Source organism: Podarcis raffonei, chromosome 1 (assembly GCF_027172205.1).
Source record: "Podarcis raffonei isolate rPodRaf1 chromosome 1, rPodRaf1.pri, whole genome shotgun sequence".
Lineage (NCBI taxonomy): Eukaryota > Metazoa > Chordata > Lepidosauria > Squamata > Lacertidae > Podarcis > Podarcis raffonei.
Genome location: NC_070602.1, coordinates 12,338,622 through 12,357,997, shown reverse-complemented (window position 1 = coordinate 12,357,997; position 19,376 = coordinate 12,338,622). Strand labels below are relative to the sequence as shown.

At 46.1% G+C, this 19,376-nt stretch overlaps 1 protein-coding gene across 1 annotated transcript in view; it reads left to right on the top strand.

Moving 5' to 3' along the window:
* Positions 1-19,376, top strand: part of AKT1 (AKT serine/threonine kinase 1) — a 116,135-nt gene that overhangs the window by 80,098 nt on the left and 16,661 nt on the right. Inside the window, exons 3-9 of the mRNA XM_053359518.1 lie at positions 3,860-3,988; positions 9,774-9,885; positions 10,642-10,789; positions 11,821-11,952; positions 12,103-12,168; positions 15,696-15,764; positions 17,187-17,312. Coding sequence (XP_053215493.1) covers positions 3,860-3,988; positions 9,774-9,885; positions 10,642-10,789; positions 11,821-11,952; positions 12,103-12,168; positions 15,696-15,764; positions 17,187-17,312 — 782 coding nt within the window. The remainder of the gene's footprint in view (positions 1-3,859; positions 3,989-9,773; positions 9,886-10,641; positions 10,790-11,820; positions 11,953-12,102; positions 12,169-15,695; positions 15,765-17,186; positions 17,313-19,376) is intronic.

The window sequence follows — 19,376 nt, the reverse complement described above, 5'->3', positions numbered from 1 at the left end:
GTCATAAAACGGAGCACTACCCCTCTTTAAAACAAACAAAAACAAATCAAAACAAATCAAAAACCTCAACAACTTTGACCTGAACCCCAATAAAAGGGTGGGTTTTTTTGAGTAGATCGTGGTTGGCCACCCCTGGCCTGGTTTGGGGATTATATGGGGTGTTATGGGAGGGGTAGTACCTCTGGTGGGGGACACATCCATCATGCTCCTTCTGGAGTACAGTTATAGTAAAGGTAAAGGGACCCCTGACCGTTAGGTCCAGTCCTGGCCAACTCTGGGGTTGCGGCGCTCCTCTCGCTTTATTGGTCGAGGGAGCCGGCGTACAGCGTCCGGGTCATGTGGCCAGCATGACTAAGCCGCTTCTGGTGAACCAGAGCAGCGCACGGAAACGCCGTTTACCTTCCCACTGGAGCGGTATCTATTGATCTACTTGCACTTTGACGTGCTTTCGAACTGCTAGGTTGGCAGGAGCAGGGACCAAGGAATGGGAGCTCACCCCGTTGCGGGGATTTGAACCACCAGTCTTAGGCTCTGTGGTTTAACCCACAGTGCCACCATACCTCGGGTTAAATATGCTTCAGGTTGAGCGTTTTCAGGTTACACTCTGCAGCGACCCGGAAGTAACGGAACAAGTTACTTCCGGGATTCACCACTCACGCATGTGCAGATGCCCAAAATGATGTCACACGCATGCGCAGAAACGGCGAAGCGCGGCCCGTGCACACGCAGATGTGCCGTTGCAGGTTGCTCCGGAACGGATCCCGTTCGCATCCAGAGGTACCACTATAGTTTGTCCGCCTTTGGTCCCCACCCAGGGGCATCTTACCCATAGAGGCTAGTGGTGCTGGGTGCCAGGGCGCCAAGTTCTGGAGGGTGCCAGGGAAGAGGCGGAGGCGCGACACGGTGCCTCCCGGCGTCAGCTCGCTGCCCTCGCCCGCCTTCGCCATGCTGCACTGAAGCAACGCCGCACCCAGAGCCTCTGTCTGCCATGGCCACTGCGGCACGAAGCGGCCGGCTGAGTCTGGAGGCGCCATATCCAGCCTCTGCCTCTTCGCCGCCGGCGGAGCCGCCCTCCAGCCGCTGCCCACCTCCTCCAGCCCCACCGGCAGTGCCATTCTCCCTAAAAAACTCTGGGAAAGGGGTGGGGACACCGGAGGGAGCTTTGCACCACGACGCCGGATATGCTTAAGACGGCCCTGTCCCACCCTGCACTCAGCTCTCACTTGTGGCTCCTAGAAGTTGTCGGTGTGCGACAGAGGCCACACCCTGGGGTCGTCTTCAACTGACCAACTAAGCCAAGTGAGGGTGGCTAATGTGTCTCAAACTCTTGGTGAGTTAGGGACTTCCTCTGCGTGCAAAGACAGGCTCCAGGGGATTGAACGAACGAGACCAATAGTGGGTCCAGCGGTCAAGAAGACGGTTTCTGCACGTTGCTGTAGGGGGAAGTGAGGGCACATGGGGCTCATCACCCTTGGAAGGGAGCCCATCTAGGAGAAGGAAAATCCTGGTCCTAAAACTGCTGCCTGGCAGTACATATTTGGGAGAAGAAAAGGCTAAAACCTACACAAATCCAGAGTGAAGTTCCTAAGACTGTTGGATGGCGCCTTGTACGTCTCCTTCTGGCAACTCCTGCAGCCAATCTCGTGCCTAAACGTATTGCCCTGCTTTCCTTTGGACCACATCAGCGAGGTCGAGGGGGGGGGTCTTGTTGGCTGGGCAGCCATACTGGCTGGCCACACACATACTGCCTGGGCTTGCACCCCAGGGAGGTCACTTTGGTGCTGCTAATGCAGCAGTTAGATTTTAGGGAAGCTTTTAATGTTAAATAGGTTATTGTATTTTAGTGTTTTGTTGGAAGCTGCCCAGAGTGGCTGGGGAAACACAACCAGATGGGCGGGGTATAAATAATAATAATAATTATTATTATTATTTAACACCCCCCCCCAAGAGGAGCGCTCCATTGTCTCTTGAGACAGACAGATTCCAGCAACAATTGGTGTATGGGTAGAATTTCTCTTGGAATCTGGTTTCTAGTCCAGTTGTCTGGACTCCAAGGTGGTTAAATACTTTCATTTTTAATTGCACAAAGTAAATGTTGTTTCTTTCTATTTTTGTTGAAATTGCATTTAAAAAACACCTTTAAACATAGCAGCTGTTTTATTTCTTTTCTCTTTGTCCGGCGCCTCACTGCTTACAGGTGTTTTTTTTTTTTTTTTGCAATAACTCACGGTAGTTGTAGCAGTAGTACTTAAAAAAATAATAAGCTGCTTTAAATAGACATCTGAGTTTTGGGAAATAAACATGGCCTGTGATCAAGAACACTGAGAGTAAAGATTACTTTTCGGTGTTAAGAGAGGACCGTGGGGAGAACGCCATCTCTTTCAAGTCAGGCGTCGCAATTAGGGGATCAGATAGGTGACTTACTGCATTTATTATTATGGGCTTTGATGCTGAGTGGGAGAAAATGCGCACACAGCTTTCCTCTCTGCTTGGAAAGTGAATCTCTAGGAGCGCTGAACAGTTTTAGGACAAGTTGTGATTGCTGTGATTTGTGATTCCCAAACTCGTTTTTGTTCTTATTTATTTATTTATTGTTCTGAAGTAGTTGAAAAGGGTCTGCATTCCGAAAACTTGGGGAGCTGTCAACAAATCTTTGTTTTTCTCGCTGCTTTACAAGTCCTCCACCTTCCCATTCCCATATTTGTTAATACAAGAAACGAAATAGGCATCAAGTTATGCAGCTGCAGAAGAAAAGCTAACTGCAGGTGCATTTGCAACTTGCAGAAGAAGTCTGTGAAAGCTTATCCCATTATAAAAACGTGTTGGCCTTTTAATGTGCCACAAGATTCTTCCTTGTGCTGTACCTGCCTTTGTAGTAGTAGTAGTAATTATTATTATTTTTATTATTATTATTATTATTATTATTATTATTATTATTATTATTATCATCATTATTATTTATACCCCCACCCATCTGGGCTTCCCCAGCCACTCTGGGCGGCTTCCAACAAAATATTAAAATACAGTAATGCATCAAAAATGCTTTCTAGCAAAACGCTCTGTGACTGTGTGGAGGGAGGCCCCCTATGGGTCACACAGTGTCATTGCACACAACTCAAGTTTCCTGTTGGCATGAGCAGAGTCACTCAGTGTGCTACGTAAGCTTGCGGGACATGTTTCGCCTTCGCTGCAATTCCCTGCTGCATTTGGGGATATAGCTTAAGGTTACCAGATGTCCCCGTTTCCCGGGGACAGTCCCCGGATTTACAAATCAGTCCCCATATAAAATTCTATCATTCCTACTGAAGTTGAAAAGTGTCTCCGGATTCATTTGAAAAAATCTGGTAACCTTAATATAGCTCTTGCCCCAAAACAACAGGATAAGTGAACTAAAGCATAATTTAACTATTAAGTTACGTGGCGTAGTCTGGGTTCACCGCTGAGTTGTTGTTTGTTTTCCCTTTTTTAGTAGATTTGTATTCTGCTTTTTAACACAGGGCAGCTGGTTTGCATCCACTGTTAGTCCCTGCGTAGGGTGGACTGTTTGAAATTTCTGCATGTGGCTAACTTGGTTTCATTTCACAGGTGTGCTCAGAATTGAACTTTGGTAGGTGCAACCCACGCTTTTTGGCTTCTGCGCAGTATTGATTTATTTCATTGGGCATTTTAAATTAGATTATCTGATTTCCATGTTTCATTTTAAGCAGTTGTATCTTACGAGTCTCCATTGCAACCTCATCCTTATGCACTGCTTAAAAACCGTGGTGCCAAGTGGCGTGGAAAAGGTTGAAACGAAACGAATGCAATTATCCACATTTACCAGGCGCTGTTTTGTTTTTCTTCACATCAACCTTTCCAGGGGAGTACATTAAAACATGGAGGCCAAGGTATTTCCTGTTGAAAAATGATGGAACGTTCATTGGCTACAAGGAGCGGCCGCAAGATGTGGACCAGAGAGAATCCCCCTTAAATAACTTTTCTGTGGCTCGTGAGTATTTTCTCAACAACCATCCTTTTACTGTTTCTTGCTTGCTTATTAAAACTTATTTGAAGCGTAATTTATCTGATTCGATGGTCTGTGGGGTTTGTTGCAGACTTGGTACAATGGGCATATTTATTTTATTTAGTTATACAGTCGTACCTTGGATCCTGAATGCCTTGTGAGTCGAACATTTTGGCTCCCAAATGCCGCAAACTCAGAAGTGAGTGTTCCAGTTTGCAAATGTTCTTTGGAACCTGAACGTCTGGCACGGCTTCTGAATGGCTGCAGGAGCTTCCTGCAGCCAATCAGAAGCCGCGCCTTGGTTTCTGAATGTTTTGGAAGTCTAACGGACTTCCGGAATGAATTATGTTCGACTGCCAAGGTACCTAACACTGTATTTGTCACCCCACATAATGAGACTGTGTCATCTCTCAGTTGCTGCTTTGAGGGTTGTTGTTGTTTCACAATCAAGTGGTATATAAATTTTATGAATTATTATTTTTAATTTCTTTTTTTAAAACAAAACACAACCATGCACACCAGTGAGCAAGGGCTTCTTTCCAGCTGACAAACCAAAAAGTCAAGAGAGACATAACCAAACTCCTTCCAGACGACCTGTTGAAAAACAAAATCTGATTTTAAAAATCCACAAGGCCACTCATTGATCGTAGGACCAGGAATAATATGACTATCAATCTCTTCGTTTCGCTGCGACAAAACCTGCCTTTTATTTCAGCCTCCTACATGGAATTCCTGGTCACCTATAGGGCTTTTCTGGTAGCTATAGGTGACCAGGTATTTCATGCATGTGTATGAACTGGCTGGTGGCGGAGAAATGGAGCGCTGTGTGCTCAGCATAGAAACCAAACAGGCTACTAGAAACGGGTGTCGTCTTGTCCCCAGTGCTGTTTAAGATCCATATGAAGTCACTGTCCTGCTCTTGATACAGGCCATCCATCAGGGCAACCCAAACTGCACCTGAACCCAGAAGGAAATGTAATTAATAAAGCAGCGTGGCTGGTAGTCCTGGGATTTCGCCCATTATTTTGTGCTTCTGAAAGCAGCCTGGTATCCCAACTACCTTCTCTACATCACTCTTGCATCTCCTCCAGTTGCCTTAGAAAACCCTCTAGTGACAAACAGGAGAGTGAAGGATCCTTTGTGTCATCAAATGGGGAGCCAGTTTGACACCTCCACTGCATGAAAAGTTTCTCTCCCCCCCCCCCCTTTCATTTTAAGTGTTTGGAGGCAGAGTAAATATTTTGACATTCTAGGAAGTCACTAGTATAATGCCTGGTGCCTGTTAGCCTCACAACAACAATTTGCATATGAATGCCCAGTTGTCTGTTCACATCATCAACACTTTGCACCATCCAACCTACCCTTCAGAGATCCAACCAGCACAAACAAGTCATAGTTTTAACATTTAACTCCTTTCCATGGGGAAATGGCAGGTAGGAATAGGGGTGCGGTTGGTGTTGGGTTGGTGTTATTTTGTTTTTGGTTTCTGGGTTGCTTTTTTTTCAAAATAGGCAATTAGGGACCAAACTGTTCCCTTAAGAAAAGTGGCATAAGTTTGTATCTAGATGTACTGAAAAAACACCATCATCATAATTATTTATGTATATGCCGCCCTTCTGACTGGGGTGCCTCAGCCACTCTGTGCGGCTTCCAGCAAATAGGAAAAGCATAACAAAACATCAAACATTAAAAACTACCCTATACAGGGCTGTTTTCAAATGTCTTCTAAAAGGCAGATAGTTGTTTATTTCCTTGACATCTGATGGGAGGGCATTCCACAGGGCGGGCACCACTACCAAGAAGGCCCTCTGCCTGGTTCCCTGTAACTTGGCTTCTCGCAGGGAGGGAACCGCCAGAAAGCTCTCGGAGCTGGACCTCAGTGTCTGGGCTGAACGATGGGGGTGGAGACGCTCTTTCAGGTATACAGGGCTGAGGCCATTTGGGGCTTTAAAGGTCAGCACCAACACTTCGAATTGCGCTTGGAAACGTATCACAACTGCACTGCAAAGAGCTTGCTGGGAATAAGAATCCTGGCATCAGTATACGCCATCCTTAGCGGCTGTTGAGGTTCAGGTAGTTGGTGCATTGAAACCTTCCCCTTCTTGTCCTGGTGCCCCAAGCTGTAGCCTTACCTGGAAACTGCAGCTGGAAAGCTGCTAGCTATTTAAAAATAAAATCCCACCATGTCTCAGAATTCCCAATGTAGCATCATCCCAGGAACATTGGAAAGAGCCCTGCTGGATCAGGCCAAGGGCCCACCTAATCCAGTATCCTGTTCTCACTGTGGCCACTGGATTCCAATGTGCATTCCAGGAGAAGGTGATTTGGTGTCTTAACGCAGGCCTGTCCTAATTCACACTTCCAGAAACAACACAGCCATCCTTCAGAATCCCCAGTGCAGTGCAAGTTTCCTTACTGCCAGTGCGCTTAAGATGTTTAATTGGGTGGGGTGAGGCTGTAGTTCAGGAAGCACAACGAAGTGGCATAATTCCACCCCATCCCCTTTTTTTCTTTTAAAGTACCGTGCAAGTTTTCAAACGAAGCTTTCTCCCCTTCTTGATGCGTTCTGTAATGATTGAGCAGGGTAATTAGACAGCATATTGTTCACTAAACAAAACATTTCTGCGTGACATACTTGAATTATAGTGGTTATTAACTGACAAATCTCTATTATTCATCTTGCTGTGTGCTTTTAAGGACTGCTGGATCAGCAAGCTTAGCAAATATCAACGGGGCAGCGCTGATTTAGAGGAAACGTGTCGATTCTAAATGGCCTCATTCCTTTCCTTGTATCGAAAAGCAATAATAGGGTGTCATACTTGAGGTCAGAATAATTTCGACTGCTGCCGCATTTTCCTCCTCCTGTCTTGCTCTCCGCACTTTTGCCAACGCATGTTTTAGTCCAAGCTGGGATTGGCAGTGGCTGATTAATCTCGGCTTTTGTGTCTTCACACACACCCCATGCCAAATAGCAGGAGGTGGGAGTGCCTAGTGTCTTGTCTCCCCAGTTGCCTTCGCTAGCTCTGGTGCTCTTCAGATATTTTGGACTACAGCTGTTCTGCCTGTGGCTGATGGGAGTTGTAGTCCAAACCAGAGTTGCCGAACGCTGCCCTAGCAGGTGCCATCTGTCTTTGCACCTGGGAAAATGGCCGCCTCGTATCTCCATCAAGCCAAGGAAGAAAACAAACGCAAGGGATTGGTTCGTGGCAGAATTCTCCCAAGCCCTGATTGGGCAGTAGTGGACTTGGGGCATTGAGAGCCCCAAGCTGGCTGTAAATGGACCGACAATCTAAGCAGAGGTTTTCAACCTTTTTGAGTCCACAGCTCCCTTGACCAACTACATCCTTCCTGCGGCCCCCCTGTGGGGCTTAGGAGCCCAGTTATGCCACCCCTTGCCTGAAGAGCTGGCAACCTCTCACCCATTTTCAAACACTCCCTTGTGGGGTGTTCCCTCAGCCTCCCCTCCATTTCCCTCTCCTTGAGAGTCCTCCGGGCAGCTGCTGCTGTCACCCCTGGTCTCTGAGCTGTTCCCCCTGCCCCAAAGAGAGCTGCCTCCGAGAGGCACCATTCGCCTGTGGAGCTTGTAGCCAGGGCTGCTACAACATACAGCTGTGCAAGCCTTTGGGAGGCAGAGACGCGAGAGGGCATCAGAGGAGGGAGGGAAGGAAAGAGGGACAGAGGCCAGTGTTGCCCGCGGTGCCCCTGACCATCATTCAAGGCAGCCCAGGGTGGCACAGCACTCTGGTTGAAAACCACTGGTCCAGAGTCAAGAAAACCCTGGAAGGAGATTTGTATGCACCCCTGTTGAGTGGGTGAGGTGACACCCACGACTGCAGACTTGTGATGACCAGTGCTTTTCCCCAAGAAAAATAAGTGCCGGAACTCACTATGAGGTTGTTCCAGTAAGTTGCTGGGGCAGCCCTGAACAGATGCTGGTGCCCCTGGTTCTGGCGCAGGTCAGTTAAATGCAATGCTTTTTTCCTAGGAAAAGAGGTGCCAGAACTCACTATGAACACCTCCCTTATTCTCTTATAATGGCGCCCACCTAAGAGGTGCTGGTTCTGACACGGTGGGGAAAAAAGCACAGGTGATGACAGCGCCTCTGGCTCTTCCTGCATTTCCAGTTTTTAACACTCCCAGATTTAGCAGAATTAGGGCATTTGTGTGCTGATCTCACTAAAGCGCGCCTTTCATTCTTCATTACTCATTTAATGCACTTTTAAAACCTAATTGCACTCCCTTTAGTAGGACGCCTTGTAACCTTGGTGTGCCGTGAATGAAAAACTAGATGATGTTGCCATTTAAAAAAAGTACTCGTTGAGAAGCTTCACAATTTCAGCAGCAAATGAGGCATAGACTATACGGTCCAAAATGCAGCATCTAAAGGAGGATGAAAGGGCGGGGGGTGGGTTGTGGAGAAAACTCAGCCAATGGCAATAAATATTTAATCTAGCTGTAAGTGTGCAAATTAAAAGCTTTTAGTTTTAAAAGCAGGCGTGCTCTTTAAGTTGCCGCACTAATAGAACCACCCTTGGCCAGAGTGTGCGCATGGCACATATCCAAAGAGCTAGTGGTTTGCAAGTTGAGTGAGTTATATTCTCTTGATAGCGGATTTTGTGTTCATGTCTTCATGAATACTCTGAGGTTTCAAGCACCCTGTGTAAGCAAGAGTGCTTTGCTGGAGCAAAAGTCAATTCAGCGTGTGGTATTAAAATGAAATGGGTGGGGGAATTGTTTAGTATTTTCAAACAACAACAGCAATTCTCTTGTTGGCTGCCAGTGACATAGGCACAATGCACAACTTGGAGATCTCACACTTTTTTTAAAAAAATCACTGCACACTACAAGAGAGAAGGTGGGGCACTTCAGAAATGTTTTAAAACCTGCTTTTGGGGGCCACTCTCTCACAAAGTGGGGTGCAAGAAAAAGGAATGGCACAAAAGACAATATAGATCAATGGGGGGGGGGTCAACTCAAGGGCCACGTTCTTGGCTGGGCAGCCTTCCAAAGGCCACATGCCAAGGGTATGTTAGAAAGTGCCTGGGCAGTGCCTGACCGAAATGTCATACGCCGGATGGGTGGCTTTGAAAAAAGTGTCCATTGGAGGTAGACATTTTTAAGGGTCGATGTTTTATTATGTTTTTATATGTGCTGGAAGCCGCCCTGAGGGGCTGGGGAAACCCAGCCAGATGTGCAGGGTATAAATAATAAAATTATTGTTATTGAGTGAATAACTTTTACGTAACTTTTTGTATCCCTGCCTCTTGGTGGGTGGACCCAGGATAAATTGTGCCAGCTCATTTTATACAAGTCGCAGAATCCAGTTTTTCTTGGTGCAGAATTTCAGTTCTGTGAGCACAGAATTCTTTTTTTGTGGTGGCGGTGGTGTGTTTGTGTTGAGGTTAAAGCATGGCATGTGTACAGGCGCCAAATCTTCGCAGAAATCTGGGGGCACTTCCTCCGCGCCGTGCTAAACTTCTGTCCTGCGGATTGCGGAAAACGCACGACACCAGCCAAACTTAATTTTTGGCCGGGCAGAATTTCCAGCGGCCGTATTCTGCACTGTCAAGAGTGCAGCTCCTTGAAGGCATCCTATCCACCCGGCTGTTCTGTTTGCTCTTCTCATCCGGCGGCTGCCCCTCTCCCGAAGAGCTACTTGTGGAGATTTCCACGCCTGATTAATCACAACAGTTTGTTAGATAAGAATAAAGACAAATGATTATTTAAACCTGCTTACATACCATGACTTCCCTCCCTCGATCTGTGCTAGAGTGCCAGTTGATGAAGACGGAGAGACCCAAACCAAACACATTCATCATCCGGTGCCTGCAGTGGACTACAGTAATTGAAAGAACGTTTCATGTGGAGACTCCGGAGGAGCGGTATGTCTCGTTCAGACTTAAATACAAAGGCAACTTGCAAAAAAGCAGATGTAAACGTTCAGCGTTATTAAGAGCGCGCCTTCTTCTCCAGAGCTTTGCTTTGTTTATGACGAGCTCTGGTGCTGTGGGTTTTAAGAGTCTCATTTCCCACTTGGGTGGGGGTGGATTAGAGGTTCTTGCAGAAGGGACTGATTGGGGGGTGGGTGGGTGTGTACACACATGCACACAAATTTGGAGATGAACTGGGGAAGGAGTCCAGAAATGCTCTCCCCTCCAGGCCCATCTGTTTGGCTCCCTCGGAAGGTGGTGGACTCTCCTTCCTTGGAGGTTTTTAAACAGAGGTTGGGTGGCCACCTGTTGTGGGCACTTGAGTTATTTATTATTATTACTATATACAGTGGTACCTCGGCTTAAGAACTTAATTCGTTCTGGACGTCCATTCTTAACCTGAAACTGTTCTTAACCTGAGGTACCACTTTAGCTAATGGGGCCTCCCGCTGCCGCCGCACCGCTGGCGTGCGATTTCTGTTCGCATCCTGAGGTAAAGTTCTTAACCCGAGGTAATATTTTGGGGTTAGCAGAGTCTGTAACCTGAAACGTCTGTAACCTGAAGCGTCTGTAACCCGAGGTACCACTGTATTAAATTTTTATACCGCCCTATACTCGTAGACACCTGTGTTTTAGCAGCTTTTTAAGCAGTGATGGGATATGCTTGTGGTGGGCAGGAATCTCAATCGTGATTGCTTGTTTGTTTAGGGATGAATGGACAAAAGCCATCCAAACCGTAGCAGACAGCCTTAAGAAACAAGAAGAGGAAATAATGGATTTTCGATCCGGTTCACCCAGCGATAATTCAGGCGCCGAAGAAATGGAAATTTCTATGACAAAGCCAAAACACAAAGTAGTAAGTATTGGGGTTGAGGTAGGTTTTCTCGCCCAAGCATTAACATTCCCTATGGCCTGTGTTGCTACAGAGCCAGAGGTAGCCAAATGTTGCTGGACTCCCAATTCTCATCATCCCTGGCTAGCATGGCCTAGTGGTCAGGGAACAACTGAAGAAAAGACCCTTTCTCTTGTGGAGGGGGCACAGGTCGGTTCATATGAGAAGGCAGTCCTTGAGGTATTGCAGTCCTGAGCTGTTTAGGGATTTTTATAGGTCAAAAGCAACACTTTGAATTGGGCCTGGAAACTAGTCAACAGCCAGTGTAGTCAGGCCAGGATCGGGTGTAATATGCTCAAACCTTCTTGCCCCAGCGAGCAACCTGGTTGCTGAATTTTTTTACATACGTGTGTGTGTGTGTGTGTGTGAACAATCTTCAGAGACAGCACCACACACAGCGCCGTAATCATTCAGAGTTAAGACGCATTTTTGTTTGTCTCCATGAATTGAGTTCTTTCTAAAGCTGATCCCACTGTTTTGTGAGAGGGCCATTCTTTATCGATGGTGGTTGGCAAAGACTCTCCTTTAAGTCTCCACACAAACATACCGGCAACTCCCCATTTAAATGAGGGTTATGTTCCGAGGCATCACGTGTTTAAGCGAAATCGCATATATTGGGAGCTCTATTGGAAAAACCTGCAAGCACCTTCTAAACCTCTGGGAAACCCTTGATAAACCCTTTAAAAAACGAGCAGTACTCCTGGGATTGCGCTAGCAAAGGCTCGTGGGATTGTCAGACGCTTTTTTCATGCCATTTTTGTCATTCTCACACTCTTGGGGGCCATTTTTGCCCCTTCAAGTGCCGCTTCTAGGTTTGCGGCAATGCACGGTTGCAAGCGGCTCAAATGAGCGTAAACGGGGAGTTGCCTGTATATACACACATACATATATAAATAAAGGATTCCTCAATGTTGTCATTCATTTTGCTTTGTTCAAGTATTTCGGGACGTTGGCCTGTAAGCCTCTTAACCACCTTTCAAACGTGTCTTCAACAGACTATGACTGAATTTGAGTATCTTAAGCTTCTGGGGAAAGGTACCTTTGGAAAGGTGATCCTGGTAAAAGAAAAAGCAACCGGGCGATATTACGCCATGAAAATTCTGAAGAAGGAAGTCATTGTTGCAAAGGTAAGCGCTTTGTTTTTTTAAATGTTTAGATTAATTTTGTAGGATTTTGGGGGAGGGCTATAACAGTAACAGGTTTCATCTATATATTCATCAAAGTAATATCAGTCCAATAGCTGTTGTTTACTCACGATTTACTGGGTTTTTCTTCAGGATGAAGTGGCTCATACGCTGACAGAAAACCGTGTTTTGCAGAACTCTAGACATCCTTTCTTAACGGTATGTGTTCTCTCTTAAGGGCAGCCCATAATCTGTGAGATGGGTGTGCGTGCGTGCCTTGGTCGTTTTAATTAATAGGAACCTTGGAGCCATATGTTTTTCCAAATCAGAGAATGGTAGATTTAACTACTTGATGGCATGCCAACCATTTCCCCATTGATTGTAATGGGATTCAGAGCTGCTTTGCGCATAGCACAGCTGCATGAATATTTCCCTCTACTAAACGCCCAAATGTGAAGGGGAAGATGTCTACTCTTAAACACATAGGGCTCATTCAGGCAACCAAATCTTGGCATAGGAATCTTGAGTTATTATCTTGCCTCCCACCCCTACCCCCATGGTTCAGCCCCTTTGTTCTTCCCTTTGTAGCAAGAACAGGCGAACCATGAAGCCTTCTATTAACCACAGTTTCCAGTTCCATCTGAACTGGGAAACGATGGATGATTGCTTCAGAATAAGTCAGAATATTGTCAACTTCAGATTGCAGCTAAATATTCCGGCTTGTTTCAGACTCGTTTACTGTAGTTTCCCAGTTTGTACAAAACAGGGAAGTAGAGCTAAAGTAAGATTTTCTGGCTTGCTCGTGTCTCCCTTCATGACGCCACTAAATGGGATGCACGCCTGGCCGAAAAACTTGTTTATATCTCAGTTTATTAAGCCAAGGTTTGATCTTCCAAAGATGGCCGTGACGGTCCTGTTGGTTACAGCCAACCAGCACTTTGACCACTCTTGTTTATTTTTAAGAGTGTGTGTCGGCCTCTTGTACTTCACATGCACATGGTAGAACAGCGGCTTCTAAACTCACCCTCCCCCCCCCATTGACCACTTGAAAATTGAGATTTTGCCTTGGTTGGACCACTTGAATTTTTTTTCTGCCTACTGTGACAGCCTGTTATGGTGCACTGTGCTAGACGCTGCATGATTTTTAATTCTCATTTTATTGCTCCTTTATTGTGAATCATTGTGTGTGTGTGTTTGTGTGTGAGATGCAGAAATCACAATGTGAAGCTAGCCAGTGTCTCAACATCACTCCATCCTTATTTCAGACATTGTGATATATCAGTATATTGTGATGTTTAGCTGGTGATATATCACAGTTTTGAAAACCAGATATCGCCCATCCCTACTTCCCACAGGCGTCTGGTTGGCCAATGTAAGACCAGGATGCTGGCCTGATCCAACAGGGCACCACTTACCTACTTAGCAAAAACCCCCCCTCTCTCTGCCACCCCTTTCCCCCTTGATGTTCCTCCTCCTTGCCACACACATGAAGTTAAGGCAAGTGCCACATGAAATGCGCTAAGATCCACATGTGACCCACCACAAACTGACAGCCCCTGAACTAGCAGATCTCAGGGCCAGAGATTAGATAGATATAGATAGATAGATGATAGATAGATGATAGATAGATGATAGATAGATAGATAGATAGATAGATAGATAGGTGATAGATAATGATAGATAGAGAGATAGATAGAGAGATAGATGATAGATATATTTAAGTCTTGTTACGTATCCCAAAAAAATGGTGCCTGTAAAACCCGTTATTATTTATGGAGATGTTTATTTTTATCTAAAGCCAAAGCAGTGACTCCCTCTCTGGCTCTGAAACCCCAGCTGTAACTTCTGGGCTGCAGCCCAAGCAAAACAAAATGGACTGTACGTCAAACCAAGCTGGCGGTTCTCATGATGTAGGAATGCATGTGACGTGAGGGAAGGGCACCAGCCCTTGTGAGTGGAGTGGGGGGGAGGACGTACGAGGGGGAGAGAGATTCCCCCTCCCCAGTCCCTCTTTCACCTTCCAAGTTAGTGACTTGAGAGCGGATTTATGTGGCTGGAATGCCTCAGCTGGGCAGCTGCCATCCATGGAACTGCAGCAAAGAGCTGGATAATGATGATAATTTCTGGATGAGAGCGGCAAATTTCACAGTGAGCCGCAGAGGATCTCCTGCGTTGACCAAGTGCCACCACACATCATAGGGTTGTCCGTGGAAAGACCCCCATTTCTCAGGCTGAACTATACGCACTTTGTCTCTCGGCTCAGTCTGGGTCCTTCATCAAGGGGATGAAGGACCCAGATTGCAGGCCGTTCAGATTCAAAACAGCCCTAAGTCATGGCTCTGCATCAGTTTTAAATATCCTTAAAGTAAGGGGCAAAGTGGTCCAACACCACTCCCAGCCTCCCAAGACACTGGGCATTCAGATTGGAATTCTCTGTCCTGGCCGTTTAGGCTGAAAATACCCATCTTCCTCACGGTGGGTTGCGGCTGGTACATCTCTCAGCTCATCCTGGGTCCTAACTCCTCTTCTTTGGAGGTGAAACGCAACAAATCTGAACCTTGGAAGATTCAGGACAGGCGAAAGGAAGCAGTTGTTCACACGGCGCATAGTGAGGAACTGCAGAACTCCCACAAGATGTTTGCAATGGCCGCCATCTTGTACGGCTTTGAAAGAGGATTGGATAAATGAATGAATGGAGAATAAGGCTGGCTGTGGCTGCTAGCCACGATGACTTGTATTCTACAAGTCCTCCCAATTGTGGATTGGGAAGGGAGGCTTCGTGTTGCTGCCCATCAACACTTAGGCAGTGAAAACAAGCCTGCTGGGTTTAGTTCCCCAGAAACGTGGCCTACCAGGATTGAGGGGACCCAGGCTCCACTCTTCTAGCCAGATCCATTTCCCCACCTCCGCTGTAGCAAATCCAGCCAGCTACGTCTCAGGCTTTTCCCATCCGGCTTCTGGGTCAGGAATTGGGTGTCAGTATTCCTCTGTAGATGAAACCCAATATCTTTTTGAAGCTTGAGTTAGGAGTAAGGGTAGGGGATGAGATGAGATATCCCAAGATTATTTCATGGCTTTTATTATTTTATCGCATTTGTTTCCCTCCCTCTCACAAGGGAGCGCAGAGCAGCTTAGAACTTAAGGCGATATAAATACATAGAATCACAGAATTGCAGAGTGGGAAGGGACCCAAAAAGTCATCTAGTCCAACCCTTGTAACACAGCCAAGTCTGGAACAGCACACACACTTTGTTAAATGGCAAATAGGTTTTAGGAGTTCACCTAAACATGGCCTGATTTCAGCTAGTGGGCATGGAGTTCCATAAATGTGGAGCCACCACCAAGAATGCCCCGTCTTGCGGTACTATCCATACCACACCTCCCACTGATGGAAGCAGGGTGTGGATTATCCTCAAAAGGCAGATTCCAGGCTGCAAAGAGTATGTGTGTGTCTCTGTGTGTGTCTCAAAGATTGTAGATGCTGTCTTTCAATCACGTGGTGTCCAAGACAATTTGACAGCAGATTAAAACAGTACAAGTCAATGTGGGTGGGACAGAGTGTTTTAAAACCACTGTGATAAAAGATTGGTCTTGGCTTCACCTTAATATCCCAACCATAGTGTGGAAACGATAGCAGCAAAAAAAGACTGCTAGTAACTTGCTCTGCTACATCAATTTGGAAGCGGTTCAAGAACTGCATGTGAAATAAAACCACATTTTGCTCACATGTTATTCGCTTTTTGTAGGCTTTGAAGTATTCCTTCCAGACGCACGACCGCTTGTGCTTTGTTATGGAGTACGCTAACGGAGGGGAGGTAAGGATCGTGTTCACCTCGGTCGAATGTTAATGGTGTGCCTTCTGAGGGCCACATTCTATTGGCGGCTGGGTTTAGAGGGAAAAGGAAGATGATGAATAGATATGACTTCACTGGGCTGCGTTTCAGCCGCACACGAGCTCCTGGGTTCTGCACTCACACAAACCTCTCCATCCTCCATCCAGACATTATAGCATTACAGTGATGAACTTCAGCCAGGGGAAGTGCTGAAAGTGGGTGCGAAGCAAGGTTGGTGAGGGTTGTGGACATCTTTGGAGAGACACCTTTGGCCTTGAGTCTGACATTTGGTGCTTTGAGAATCTTCAAAGTTCGTCACAGCAACCTTCTAAGAGCAGCCTAAGGACATGGCATATCTCAGTGGTAGAGGGCATGGTTGGCATGTAGAAGTTATCAGAACCAGTCCTAGTATTAATAATTTCATAAATTCTCAGGCCGTGGGGCAGGGAAAGACCTGAGGTGCAGGAAGACTGCTAATCCCCTAGATCAGCGGTTCTCAACCTCTGGGTCCCCAGATGTTGTTGAACTACAACTCCCATCATCCCTGAGCTTTGGCCTTGCTAGCTAGGGTTGATGGGAGTTGTAGTTCAACAACATCTGGGGACCCACAGGTTGAGAAAGGCTGCCCTAGATGATGGACAATGCTGGTTAGGTGGACTGATAGCCTGACTCTGTATTAAGTGACTTCAGGTGAGGAAAGGGGTATGCAGCTCAAAAATCACAGAGGTTGTAGTCCGTGCCAGGAAGAAAGTCCTATTGACCTCTGAATGGGGTGGGGAAGTAGCTGTTGGTTCCCACTGGGCCTCTTCCTTGCCCCCCGGTGCTATGAAAGCAGCATAGAGACCGAAGCTTTCCTGGCTTGTCAAAGTGGATACAGATGGTCCTCTCAGTCTAAAGCAAAATGGCCTGGTGGGCCATATTTGTTGACCCGGAGGTATACCGTATTTTTTGCTCTATAAGACTCACTTTTTCCCTCCTAAAAAGTAAGGAGAAATGTGTGTGCATCTTATGGAGCGAATGCAGGCTGCGCAGCTATCCCAGAAGCCAGAACAGCAAGAGGGATTGCTGCTTTCACTGTACAGCGATCCCTCTTGCTGCTCTGGCTTCTGAGATTCAGAATATTTTTTTTCTTGTTTTCCTCCTCCAAAAACTAGGTGCGTCTTGTGGTCTGGTGCGTCTTATAGAGCGAAAAATACGGTGCCAGTGAGACTGTTTGCCTGCCTCGTCCAGTATTTCCTTTCCACCTTATCTGCTGCCAGACCTTCCTAACGAAGAGATGTCTGGGATTGAACCTGCATCCAAACCACGTGCTCCAGCACTGAGCCAGGGTCCCTCCCTAATTACAGGTCTCCAGTAAACGCTGCGGTGTGCCAATTTAGGCTAACAAGTGCTTTTCCCTCCCAGCTGTTCTTCCACCTATCCAGAGAGCGCGTCTTTTCTGAAGACCGGGCCCGGTTCTATGGGGCTGAGATTGTATCTGCTCTAGACTACCTGCACTCGGAGAAGAACGTGGTTTATAGAGATTTAAAGGTAAGTAAGCGGAAGCCGGTGAGTTTGGGAGGCCAGCCTTTTTCTCGTTTATCTCAAGAAAAGGGCGTTTCTGGAGCAGATTCGTGGTGCTAAATCTCATTTGGAGTATTGACGGGGTATATCCGTTTTGAACTTTCTCTTGCTTAGGGGTTTCATATTTCAGGAAGTGAAAATCCGGACACAAAAATTGAAGGTAGCATTCGACCCTCAGGGGCGTGAGGTCCCCCAGCCTCATATTCAGCGCTATTTCTCTAGAAAAAGAGGTTCTGGAACTCACCGTGAATGCCTCCCTTGTTCTCTTAGAATGGCATTGGAGCCCACTGGAGAGGTGGCAGAACTGAGTCCCTGCTGGGGGGGAAAAGACACATTTTCTAGATAGCACATATTGGTGGCGTTAAACAAAATCAGAACAGGAGGTGCAACAGCTCAGCAGTAAAAACCCTCCCAGCAACACAATTCGGTGGTAAAATCCAGTCCAGCGTGCGAAGGGGTTGATTGCTCTCTTCCCTCACCCCTCCAGATGTTGGGGATATACTTGTTTTGTTCTTTTCTTCACCTTGCCTCTAGTTAAGCAGCAGCTTTTAAAATTTATAGCTCCTCAAATTAACATATGCAAATGAGCAGCAACCCTGTTAATTCTCTGCATGGGCAGAGTCACCCACTGGAGCAAACAAGAAGACGCTAGGTGGCTGAGACGTTTTGGAATCCTGTTGGTTTTCATTCAGGCAATTCGCCAATTAAAATATTTTTTTAGTTGTTTAATCGCCTGCCTCTCTCTCTCTCTCTTTTTAAATATATCTTTATTAATTTAAAATAAATACATTTATGAGAAAACAGACATACATACAAGTAAACAAACATACAGTCAAACAAACAAATAACAGAAAAATCAAACAAACCACCACACAATAAGCTACAAGAAGACTAATATAATTATCATCATATATACTCCTGATACTGAACACAATTATAAAACTTACAGAGAAGAAATTTTAAATTGACTTCCAGTTAATCTCACTGTACTTTATCTATCCATTACTTTATACCACACAGTTACATATTTCTTATATAATTTCTTTTTACCTGCCTCTCTCTTTAACTAATTTAAAGATCAGTGATATTTAAATAGAGGCGCCTTTCCTTGCATTTGAAGGAAAGTTGTTGTAATAGCTTAATAATTTTTAAAAATATATTCGGTAGCAGAAGGCAATGTTTTTTTCCTTTTCACTTTGTATTACAGTAACCCACCAGTTTCAAAGTTGGGCTCAGAATAAAATCAACTGGTGTGCTCTTAAAGCTCCTGGATGACCCCATGGTAGCTTGCTCCATACTCCTGTGCTTAAAAGCTTGTGGCCCTTATTTTTTTATCGGTGCTCTGCAGCGTGTTAGAACGGACACATGGATTAGAGATGGGGACGGGTCATAAATCAGTGCCCAAGCACCTGCTTGGCATGCAGAAGGCAGCAAGTTCAGCCCCTGGCATCTCCACTTAAAAACATCAGGTAGTAGGTGATGATGAAGAGCTCCTTTGCCTGAGACCCTGGGGAGCCACTGCCAGTCAGAGTAGGCAGTTCTGAGCTAGATGGACAAACAGGGCTGCGTGGCAAAATGGTTGTTAGTCATTCATGCTTGTGCCGAATTGGTGCACTTAATTGTACTGGGCGAACATTGGAAAGTTCAGGTTGGATTTTAAAAATGACTTAACCAAAGTACCACTTCTCTTGAGAGTCCTGAATAACGTGCTAATTGGGGGCATGAAAATATATATATAGCCTACTTAAATAAATGAATTAAAAGGGTCCCTCTCTTCTCTTCCCCACCCTCCCAGCTGCCTTCCTTTTCTGTGTGTGTGTTTGTTTCCCACCTGGTAACGCTGTGCAAATTTTTTCCTGGAAGACAGACAACACCTGAGTTATTCATGCATTGCCATTGGTGGCTGCCATGGATACTTTTCGCGAGCTTTGGAAATAAGTGCTGAAGAGGAGGCAGGCCCACCCGCCGCTCTGCTTGACATGCTGCTGTTCTCCCCACTTTTCCTTCTCCGTACTCCTGCCATCTAACCGC